This window comes from Callithrix jacchus, chromosome 2, assembly GCF_049354715.1.
Source record: "Callithrix jacchus isolate 240 chromosome 2, calJac240_pri, whole genome shotgun sequence".
NCBI classification, from domain to species: domain Eukaryota; kingdom Metazoa; phylum Chordata; class Mammalia; order Primates; family Cebidae; genus Callithrix; species Callithrix jacchus.
The window spans coordinates 113,566,252-113,578,332 of record NC_133503.1 but is presented as its reverse complement, the minus strand read 5'-3'; the positions used below and the strand labels follow the sequence as shown (position 1 = coordinate 113,578,332).

Below are 12,081 nucleotides of genomic sequence, written 5' to 3'. Positions count from 1 at the left end.
GCTACTATAGCTTCATAGTATTCTGTAGTATGGATCTATCATAATTTATTTAACCCAACACATTTTGTTGGCCTTTTTTTTTTTCCCTTCTAAAAATACTGCCTTGGGGTGGGGGGTGGTTTCTCACTATAAACATATAGTATAGCATAGTAGATGAGAACTGCTTTCCTTCAGATGTCAGACTTTAGTATTTATTACTGTGTAACTGTGGGTCAATTAGATAACCTCTGTAGCTTCATAGTATTCTGTAGTATGGATCTATCATAATTTATTTAACCCAACACATTTTGTTGGCCTTTTTTTTTTTTCCCTTCTAAAAATATTGCCTTGGGGTGGGGGGTGGTTTCTCACTATAAACATATAGTATAGCATAGTAGATGAGAACTGCTTTCCTTCAGATGTCAGACTTTAGTATTTATTACTGTGTAACTGTGGGTCAATTAGATAACCTCAGTTTCTTCAACTATAAAATTGAATTAGGTAGCATTAATAAATACCTACTTTACACCATTGTTGTGTCAAGGATTTAGAACATTATTTAGTACATAGTATCAGTAAATATTAACTACAAACATTAATAAGAGTATATTCTGAAATGTATCTTAATTTTCAAATATTTCAAATGGCCTAGTTTTTTAAGAATAGCAATATGGCCGGGTGCAGCGGCTCACACCTGTAATCCCAGCATGTTGTGAGGCCAAGGTGGGCGGATTATGAGGTCAGGAGATTGAGACCATCCTGACTAACATAGTGAAACCCCATCTCTACTAAAAATACAAAAAATTTGCCGGGCATGGTGGCAGGCGCCTATAATCCCAGCTACCTGGGAGACTGAAGCAGGAGAATCGCTTGAACCAGGGAGGCAGAGGTTGCAGTGAGCTGAGATCACACTACTGCACTCCAGCCTGGGCAACAGAGTGAGGCTCCATCTCATAATAATAATAGTAATAGTAATATAATATACCTGCCCATTCAAATCAAATAAGGTTTTTACCAGAAAAAATACCCACCTCCCGAATTATAATAAATTCTACCAGAATTTATTTCCTAAATGTTTTCACTATTTCAAAACTATTTATTGTCATGTGACAATATAGGTAAATGCTTATTTCATTGGTGAATTCTTCATTTAAAAAAATGACATTTTCAATCTATAGATCAACCGTAGACTAACTGAACAATTATTTTTCTTGAGTTGCTACAGAGCTTTAATTAGGAAACCATACTACTTTTAATCAAAGTTCAGTCATCACTTATTCATGAATAATAATTTTGGAGGCTAAATCTGCTTTGTTCTTCAGGTTAATGAAAACTAGCCTTGATGGGAATATCATCCAAACACAGAAGCTGTCTTTTATCATTAAAACAGTGAGTCGACGTTTTCCTGGATACTTACTAGCATGGGATTTTGTCAAAGAGAACTGGAATAAGCTTGTACAGAAGTAAGTTTCTCAGAGAATTGTTAACTTTTTGTATTCTCAAGTTGTGCATTTGAAAGAAGTTCCCAGTGTTGTGTTGGCTCACAGAAGTTAGGATTTGCTGTGAGGAAAAATATTTCCATGAGAGTTTAACTGAAAGATCTGGAAATTTTCACTTTTGTTAACGTAATTTCATAGCAGGAATCACTTAACAGTAGCAGTCCATCTAAGTTCTAATTAAGCCTAGCCCTGTTGGCACCAAGTCACTTAGCTCAGCATGGCTACAGACTATAGCAACCATTTAGCTATATGCATATTGAAAAATACCTCTGCATTGCCAAGGCATCAGTTAAGAACTCACATTCACTAGATGCAGATGTAGGTTTTTTGCTTTTTTCTCTCATTTAAATTCATAACGGCATTTCTGGGTGTTCAGTGTGATCTTCGATGATATTAAATGGATTAATAATTCATCTGCATGTTCTGAACTCTTCCCTTTTTCTGCCCACCTTTCCTTACCACCAGCAGTAAGTATGCTTGGGACTACCCTGGTCTCAGCTGCAGTTCCTGGGAGGAGGATTCTGCTCTGCCTTTGCATTAAATACTTTGCTTTGCACTCAGCAACAACGCTTTACAAACAGCTGCCTAATTTTTTTGCTCTCATTTTTGTGTTTCTTCAGGCTCCATCTGGGGTCCTATGCCATACGAAATATTGTTGCTGGATCAACTTACCTGTTTTCAACAAAGGCACATTTATCTGAGGTTGGTTGTATAAAATGGTAATACAGACACTGGGCAACCCTCTGCATCCCCTAGCCAGGGTGCTCAATTTAAGCCAGATGGTGGATTTTTGTGCTAATTCCTGTCTCTTGTCTCTCTCTGTCTTCCTTAATCAGTACTAATGATTCTGCATTGTGATTACTTCTAGAGGGTGTTATATATAATAATGAGGAAAAATTCTGATTCCATTCTCTTCCCTTGTCTCCCTGATACAAATAATTTAAGTGGTCATAAAATTGTTTGGAAAAATTCCATTCTAAGGGTGAATTCATAGCACTAAGCAACAACTTTTGGACTCTACCTCATTTATTATTACTTAAACATTTCGTTGGCTCCATTTTAAATTAGAAAAATGTATCCATGTGGGAGTAAAAAGAATTCCTTTGTGAAATTTCGATATCACCATACTTGATTGGGAACTCTATGTAGATATCTTGAATATTAAAGTACTTCTTTCTGCTGCTTTCAAGACAGCAGCACAGCCATCTCTAAGTTAAAGCTTACTTTAAAAGCTGGAGTTACCTGAGGTTTATTGTCCTTTTCTTCTTTTGAAATTCTTCTGTGTGGAACTTACAGGTTCAGGCATTCTTTGAAAATCAGTCAGAGGCAACCTTCCGGCTTCGTTGGGTCCAGGAGGCTTTGGAAGTCATTCAGTTGAATATCCAGTGGATGGAGAAGAACCTCAAAAGTCTCAACTGGCTGTAGCATGCACAACCACACCTCATTTTGTTGCCCATTCAGAGAGCTTGTAAGCTTGGGCTCTGCTGCTTTTGCAAAAGCCAAGGTAAAGCCAGGATCGCTGCCAAGTTGTTTGCACTCTTAGGAGTTCTAGTTAGCTCAGGGCCTGACTATTTTTCATCCGTCTTTTCTGAAATGTCTTTGGGCAGTATGTAGTTATTTATTACAAAATTATATTCACCTAAATGGCAACCATCTACAAAAACAATGAGTAATTTTTCTACTTTGAAGATCTACAAATGGGGGAAAACCTTGTTTTGGAATTCTGTTCTATTCCTCAGTATCCAGAAAGTTTCCGAAACAGTAAAAGAAGGAAAGTTCTACCCTAAGAGCCACCATCACTGCAGATTGCTGATTTGTCAGCCATCTGTTACTTCTTATTGATAGATGGTATTGGAATGTGGTACAAAGTTAGCTCCGAAGAATATAATAATGAAGACAATAAGTATGCACTGTAAGAACTGACCTCAGGTGTGCAGATCTACTTTGATTTGGGGTTTTGATGAATTATTTTCTGAAAAAAAGTTTAAATAATGCCTGCAACTATTGTGTTTTTTCCTGCAGAATAGCCAGGTGCTACAGATTTTTTAAATTGTTGTTGTATTGAAAAGCTAAACAAGGCCAAAAGGTTAAATTTTTTGAATATTTAAGACTTTCCTTTTTATCTTTTATAGCATTACCATAGGAAACTGTTCCAAACTGAGTTAGCTTTAATTATAATTATTTTATTTATAAATGGTGATAGTCCCCAAATCTGTACACCTTTCTCACTCTCTGCAGTAGATATACTTTAGGATAGTATTTCTACATTCATGGCAAGCATTTTGCTAACACCAGTGTTTTTCATTGTGAATTTTATCACTATTACTAAGAATGCAATTTAAGTTGCCTTTTGGCATCATATATCATAAAACTTTCTCTCTGAATCATACCCATGTGTGGATTTTCATTTTATATGATAGTGTAGCATATTAGAATCATATTTTAAAGTAGGACCTTTGAGAAATTGAAAAAACATTTATTTGAAGTTCACCATAGTACCTTAAAGGAACAAAGGGAATGTGGGATAGGAGTAACTTGAATTCGTGTTTAGTATGGTGGGCTTTGAATTTTTTTCACTATCAAAAATAGTGCTTTTCTGTAGTTAAAAATTATAATTTTTCTTTTTTTGTGTCCAAACTAACATAAAAGTAGTGGTCAAAGAAGGAAAGAAAGAAAAATGAGGGAGGATGTCCAAACTTTATGGCATTTTACTCCTTTTGAAAGAGAAATACTGTACTTGAATTTTTGACCTATGCAGACTTATACCTAGAATGTTTATTTCTTCGATTCTTAGGAGGAAAGCTTTCTTCCTAATGATTCTTGAGAACTTTTTATTTTGTTTGGAAAACTGTTTCCTATGTATATAAAAAGGGTAGTTACCCATTTGTGAGTACTTAAAACACTCCACAGAGTCAGATAGTGGGAAAGGTCACCTTTTTTAAATTCAGCAGGTATAAAGTTAGAATGTATGGAATTGTGCATAAAATTATATTTTATTTTATGGAAATATTTTTGTATAATAAAATTTAAAAGGCTAGCAAGCTAAAATAAAAAAGTTGTCTTTAATCCTAGTGTGTTTTCCCAATTTACTCTTTTCTAAAATTTCTCTGTTTAGAATAGAAAATATCATATCCTGAGAATCACAGAATCATCTAAGTATGTCTTATTGAACTGAGGTAATTGCCGGTCTTATTCTTCTTGTGCTTTGGTAAATGAATGATATTTTAGTTGATAGTGAAAGTAAATGTGTTTTATATTTTTAGAGTGAGGGAAAAATAGTAAACTTTAGAGAGTTTTGTTGTTGTTGCTAGTTTTTTTTTACCATGTTGTCCTACTAAATTTCACTTTGATACAGAATTTAAATTTTGTAACGTCTCAAAATCAGTTAAGATTCTTCAGTTTCACCTGTACATCTTGACATTGCTCCTTTAATGTATGTTAGTTAACCCTGCATATGGCAAATCTTGTCTTGAATTATATCAATTCCTCTCTCTCTCTCTCTCTCTCTCTCGTGTGTGTGTGTGTGTGTGTGTGTGTGTGTGTGTGGTGTGGGGGGTGTTGCTATGAGTAAAACCTTATCAAAACTTGGTCTAACATAATAGATAACTCATGATCCATTGCTATCTTTATTACCCAAAGGCTGTTCATTACTATGGTACCAGATCCATAATAGTTGTAGTTCTTATTTTTTGTGGCCCTTACCTTAATTATTTGTAGTTTTAGTAAGTGTTGCCTCAGTTTTTCCCATAGAATTCCAAAATTTTAATGTTTAATTAACCTATCTATATAGGACTTCTGAAAACCACATCAGGAATGAATGTAAGGTTAAATAAGAGGTAGAATTCATAAGGTAATAGGTATAATGGTAGCTTTCAAAATTTTATTTTCTCAAAACATGTCTTAGCCACTGTATTTCTGAGAACTCAGACTGAAGCACAGAAGTCACAGTATGCTTCTTTTATTTAAGCACACGATTCATGACACAGGTACATGTTGAATAAGTGTTCTCATTGCAGAGAGGTCTACTTGAATATAAAAGGGACATCATACTAGATTATTTTTGAAACGATAGAATAGGAAATCTAGAGTTGTGGAAGAAATATTTATGCTTTGGAGATCTAAAAAATTTGAATGTAAGAATTGGAGGAGTCTAGTTTGTTCTGTTAACATAAAGTGACTAGATATATTAAACTGCAAGTCCTGTCAGCTTCACCATAAGCTTGGGCCTTCTTCCATCTTGTTTTATTTAAGTCTCTTTAAGTGAAATTTTGTTGTCATTGTTTTAGCATTCATGAACTTGCTTACCATCACAGGTTTTACCTTAATTTTCTTTGCCATATGTTTTTCCATTTTATGGAACATTAGCCACCATAGAAACGTAAGAGTTGTCAGAAGACTCCTGGGTATAGCGAGCAAATCGACCTGCATCAGTATTATAGGGTACCAAACAGACTCCTTTCATGTAATCCCAGCATTTGAGGATTCCAAGTTGGGCAGACAATTTGAGGCCAGGAGTTCTAGACCAGCCTGGCTAACATGGCAAAACCCATCTCTACTAAAAATATAAAAATAGCTGAGCATGGTGGCACACATCTGTAATCCCAGCTGCTCAGGAGGCATGAGAACCACTTGAACCCAGGAGGCAGAGGTTGCAGTGAGCCAAGGTTGTGCCACTGCACTCCAACCTGGGTGACAGAGTGACTGTCTCAAAAAAAGTTCGTTAAGTGTTGATTTTGTTGGATTAAAGACTGCTTGTTGAGGTGGATTTTAAAAAGAGTCTGTTCAAACCAACTGCCTGGAACCATAATCTGCCGTCAGATTGCTAAACTTTCACATAATCCCTGTGTTTCCTAGGGCTACAGGGAAGGTAAACACATCTCAGATAAGCCATCTCCAAGGATAGCAGTTCCTGGGCTGCAAAACTAGATCTGGATTTTGTTACGTAGGCATCTCTAAAATCTGAGCTCATGGATATGACGTATCTCTTCTTTTCACCTTTGCCTTTGCTACTTTTATATTTGTTAGAATTACATTTCTTTTTAAATTTTGAGCTTCCTTCCCCCTTCACCCCATTTGTATTTTTAAAAACTAAGGTATATGTATTTGCTGGGTTTTGCATTCTTTTATTTTGTGTTCCATTCCCTGCTTTGCCAAATAAGTACCACATGAAAAGTGGAGGTCCAGAAGTATGGTAAATCTTCTCCCTTAACCTTATTGCCTGTGTGGCTGATAGCTAACAGAAAAATTCAGTTTTGTTTTTTTTTCCAGTGTTTTTTTTGGGGGAGTATATACTTTTAAAATGTACATATATGTTTTTGATAGTTTTTATATTCTTTCATTTTGTATATTTTTGTCCTGATGAAGAGTGATATATATCATCCTATGAAAATTTCATCTACCCTTCCCATGTTACCTATATGGGCAATAGGTACAGCTACAGACTAGCTATTTGGTTTCCTTCTTTGGAAGAAAGTGATGATGTTGAGAGGTGAGCAGGGTATGTTCTTTTAAAAGTGTATACAAATGTTTTTGCTGCTATTTTGTGTTACTTCATTTTGTATTTCATGCATCCATTTTGTGGACATGTAGATAAAACATGGTGATCCGAAAGCATGACAGATGTCCCCTTTGCCTTTCTCCTAATTGTTCACATGAACAATAACTAACAGAGCAGTCCTCGTTACTGTTATTTTGACTAGTCTTGTGGGCTGGGGTTGTATATTATTCTTTCAAGTGTGTATAAATATTGTGCCACCTCTTTCTACTTCATTTTGTACTTGTTTCCTTCTATAGATGTATATATATACTTAATGAAAATTGAGGTTCGGAGTATGACAAATTTCCTCTTCTCCCTTTTCCTTATTGCCTTTTTAGGCAATAGCTAATAGAGTAGTTTGTTTTGTTTTGGGGTGTGAGAGAGAATGGAGTAGGTACTTAATGTATATAAATATACTTGCTACTACATTGTATTACTAATTTAATTCACACTGTGTCCTTCTCGTGGACGTGAAAGTACCAGTGAAATGTGGTGATCTTGATGTATAACAGTTTCCCATTTTCCCATCCCTGTTGACCACTGGGCAGTAGCTAACAGAGTAGTTGTCAAATGGGGTATTTGAGGTGAAGGGGAGGGATGGGGAAGGTAGGAAAATGCACTTACGTTTTTACTACTCATTCTATTAATTCATCGGGTGCCCAGACTGAAAGGTACATAATGAACCACGGGATTCCAGATGTATAACAATCTCTCTTTCCCTTTCCCTTATTGCCCATGTGGGCAGTACTTAGAGTAGTTTGGGTTTATTGAAGATATTTTGCTAGGAGAGAGAAAGTGGTTTCAGAGTAAAAGCATATACTTTTAAAATGTATATAAATGTTTTTGCTACTTTTATGTCACTACCTTTCTTACCTTGTCCTTTCCATGGATATATGAGGAAAATTGAGGTTCAGCCTGCAACAACTCTCCTCTTCTCCCCTTCCCTTAGATTGCCTGTGTGGGCAGTGTCTAAGAGAATAGTTGATTAGCTTCAGGGATTCTTCTGTGGGTATTGGGGTATATACTTTTGTATATGTATGAACACATTTTTACTTCTTTATTATAGTGTTTCATTGGGTACCTGGTCCTTCACTTGGACATGTAGGTTCCTAATGAGCCATGGAGTTATGGATGTGTAACAGTCTCTTCTCCCTTAACCCTTTTTATGTATATGGGTAATAATTTTAAAGTAGCTTGAATTTTTTGAAGTTTTGAGGGGCGGGAGGGGTCTAAGGGCAGAATATATACGCTTAAAAAATATATATATGCTTTTTATTACTACATTGTATTAGTTCATGCTGTATCAAGTCCATTGCTTGGACTTACAGGTACCTAATTAAACGTGGAGGTCCGGATGTATGAAAATCTCCTCTTTTCCCCTTTCCTTATTGCCTGTGTGGGCAATAATTATAGAGTAGTATAGATGGTTTTTCTTTTTCACTCCATCTCCCTGTCTCCAGGAGAGCGGATGTGTACTTTTAGAAATGTATATAAATGTTCTCGTTCCTTTTTCCAGTTGCTTCATTGTGTGCCTAGGCCTTTCCATGGTTACTTAGGTACGTAATGAAAGTTGGGGTTCATTCTATGAAAAATCTCCCCTTCTCCCCTTCCCTTATTGCCTGTCTGGGCAATGGCTAGTAGAGTAGTTGTTTAAGGGTTTGTGTTTTTTGTTTATTTTTGGTGGGTGGGAGGTGGGGGATTTCTGGGTTTGTCTTTGTCTTTTGTTTAAATGTATATAAAAGTTTGCTAGTATTTGTTGTTGTTGTTCTTTCACTCTCAAGCCAGTTTTTTGTTTGGAGTTGTAGGAATCAAATGTAATGAGGGACCCAGACCCAGGATTGTGGTAAATATTCTTTTCCTTCCTCAGAGCCTGTGTACACAAACAATAGTATATGAGCACTGCAGGGCTTTGGTTTTGGCTTTTTGCTTTTGAGGGTGTTAATGAGGTATGGGATTGTGAGAGGAAAAGGCAAGATATATAATTTTTTTTAATGTGTATAAATGTTTTGCCACTTTTTGGTGTTAACTTTATTTTGAATCTGGTCCTTTGCATGACCACTTAGGTAGAAATAAAGTTGAGATTGACTCTATGAAAAATCTCCCATACTCCCCATCCCTCATTGCCTAGTGGGCAATGGTAGAGTAGATGTTTGGTTTCTTTTGGGGGGTGTCTGGGGTGTGTGTTTTTATGTGTGTATACACACACACACACACAAGAACACACATACTTACGTGTATATACATTTTATATACTCTCTCTATATACACATATTTTAATGTATATAAATATTTGCTACATGCTGTGTGTTATATAATGTGGTCCCTCTGCTGGGACGTGTATGTACATAATGAAACATGGAGGTCCAGACGTATGATAACTCTCCTGTTTCCCTTCCCTTGTTGCCTGCAGGGGCAATCATTTCATATCTTGGGTTTTTTATTGTTTAATTTTTATTTTTTTGCAGGGAGGGGTTCTTTGGGTGGGTAATGGTCAGGGGAAAAGGACAGTGTCTATACTTTTTAAAGATGTATATAAATGTTTTCATGTTACTGATTTTGTACCTAGTCCTTTGCATGGATATATAGGTACCTAATGAAAATTGAGGATCAGTGTATGACAAATCTCCCATCCTCCCCTTTCCTTATTGCCTGTGTCAGCAATAGCAAATAGAATAGTCATGTGTTCTTTACTTACTTGTCTGTTTTGGAGAGATTTCTTTTTTTGTTAGGGAAATATTCTTAATAAATATAAATATGTTTTCATATCTTTATTTCGTTTTGTAGTCTTTTGCATGGCTATGTAGGGATGTAATGAAAGTTGAGTTTCATAATATGACAGCTCACTTCTTCCTTTGCTACATATTCCTCACTTAGCAGTAGTTAGTATGGTTGTTTTGTGGTTATTTTATTTTATTCTCTAGGATCTAGTCCATTAAGGATGCAAACATATAGATGAACATATATAATTTGCTTTTTTTTTACTTCATTATTTTCCTTTAACACTTAGTCCTTTGCAGGGGTCTGACTGTACCTAACAAAAATAAACACCTACTAAATCCCTGCCATCTGGCTTGAAGGTGTAGCAGTGTAGTGATGTAGCTAATGGCAGCAGGTGTGCAGCAGATAAGATGGGGAAGACAGTTGGATATGGTTGAGCTGTGAAAGCTAATTAGATCCAGCATTTCTTATGGTGATTCAGATTGAATGAGATAGTGAAAAAGGACCTGTGCTTTTGTAAATTCTAGAAAGCCGAGAGGACAGTACTGAATAAAGGTGTGTTTAAACTTCATTGCTGATATATCTTTTAGTAACTAGTAAACCGGTGAAGCTGATAAGCCAATAAGAGTGCTGTCTAGAAATCATTTTTAAACCCTTAAGAGTAGCTTCTTTTTGAAGCCTGGAATTCTGATTCATCTATAGAAGTTTATTATGATTCCATCTATAGTATAGCTTGCGTACCTAGTAGAAATTGTTTCTTGGAATGAACTTTTTGAGTTATTGACATGGCTCCAATGAATAACAACATGAGCCCTAAAACTAATCCAAAAGGAATTTTCTCTTTCAAACCCCACATCTGGCAAGACAAGTTGGCCCTGTCCCACCAGAGTTCTTTTGTGTGGCTGCATCTTTCTCCTCTGTTCTCCATTGTGTGCTTTCCATTTTGACTTTTGTGCCTATACGGTTAGATGTTTTCTTCACTGGAATTCACAAATTGTATTTTGTGTGCATATCATGTATCCAGACCTGTATATTTGCTTTAAGCATTCTTTTATCACCGCGTCTCTTTATCTACCATATGGTAAATGTTAAAACTCCACATTTGTCTGCATCAAAGAAAATGCATATGGACATTTTCTCCCTCCCTCCTTCTCTACTTTCCTCCCTCCCTTCAAGCCTCTTAAGAGTGTTTGTTTTCTCATTTATGATTCCATGCTGAAGATTTGCCATATTACTATTTTGGTAACATTGAGTGATAGAACTCCCAGAAAATTTGCAAAGCAGTGTTATATACTGTATATTAAACTCAGGTTCTAGTGTTGAACAATTAGCCTATATACTTTGCTATTACTTATACCTGCTGCCGTAGGAAAAAAAAAATGTTTATTCATGACACATTTAAATTTGATCATAAATGAAAGAAAAAGGGGCACCTTTTTGGAGTTAGTCATGGTAGTCATTAGTGATATTTCTGAACAGTTCTTAATTTAAAATACTTCAGAGGAAGTAAAGGTCATGGCTTAGCTGGAGGAAATGCTCCAGAAGTTTCAACTGTATAAACCATCAGTACAATAATACTCTGTGTATGTATGTGTATATAAAATGAGAATTACAGCGTAATTGGAGCATTTGCATCGATCAACAAACTCACATTGAGACAAAACTTAGTCTTACAGCTGTCGTGATTAAAGCCAAGTGTTCTATGTTGCTGTGAAGAATAGTCTCTTTCAAATACTTTGGAAAGTAGTTACTTGGAAACTTGTAAAGGTATTACACTTTTATATTTAAACCCCTATAGAGATCTTCAATTCCTTGAGTCTGAGCTTGTAGGTGGACTTCTAAATTTGTATTATAATCTGTCTTTTGTGAGATTTTGAAAATACATATATACAATATTGTATATGCAAATTGTGTTGTTTTACTTGTAAAGGGAAAAGGCTTATTTTTCTTTATATTTCTGATAACTTGTTTTGCATATGACCAGCACTGACTGAAAGGCATGTTTAACTGCAAACACTGTTGCTTTTTTGTGAAATGAAAATAAAGTATTTAAATACAAATATTGTGTGGCCTTTTTGGGTTTATATATGTATATATAAAGTGCTATTTCTTCTTGGGTTATGGCCTCTACCTGGGCAGTTCCTGTATTCATTGTCTTTTGTGGTTAGCTTTGTGTTTCACCAGTATCCAGTATCTTTACTGCATATACCTCAGTAGACATTTGACATTTGGAGGTGGCTAAGTTTTTGTTGCGAGGGCAGTTCTGTGCATCACAGGACATTTAGCATCATCCCTCCCAGGCCAATTGCAACTAGTTTCCAATAGAAACTCCTGTCCCCAGTTGTGACA

At 35.8% G+C, this 12,081-nt stretch overlaps 1 protein-coding gene across 5 annotated transcripts in view; it reads left to right on the top strand.

Annotated features, from left to right (window-relative positions):
• Positions 1 to 11,792, top strand: part of LNPEP (leucyl and cystinyl aminopeptidase) — a 109,716-nt gene extending 97,924 nt beyond the window's left edge. For all 5 annotated transcript variants that reach the window (XM_054252107.2, XM_017969767.4, XM_054252105.2 and 2 more), the window contains 3 exons: positions 1,302 to 1,442; positions 2,099 to 2,180; positions 2,775 to 11,792. In XM_054252107.2, the coding sequence (XP_054108082.2) occupies positions 1,302 to 1,442; positions 2,099 to 2,180; positions 2,775 to 2,903 (352 nt within the window). In that variant the 3' untranslated portion in view covers positions 2,904 to 11,792. The remainder of the gene's footprint in view (positions 1 to 1,301; positions 1,443 to 2,098; positions 2,181 to 2,774) is intronic.
• Positions 11,793 to 12,081: the final 289 nt, after the last annotated feature.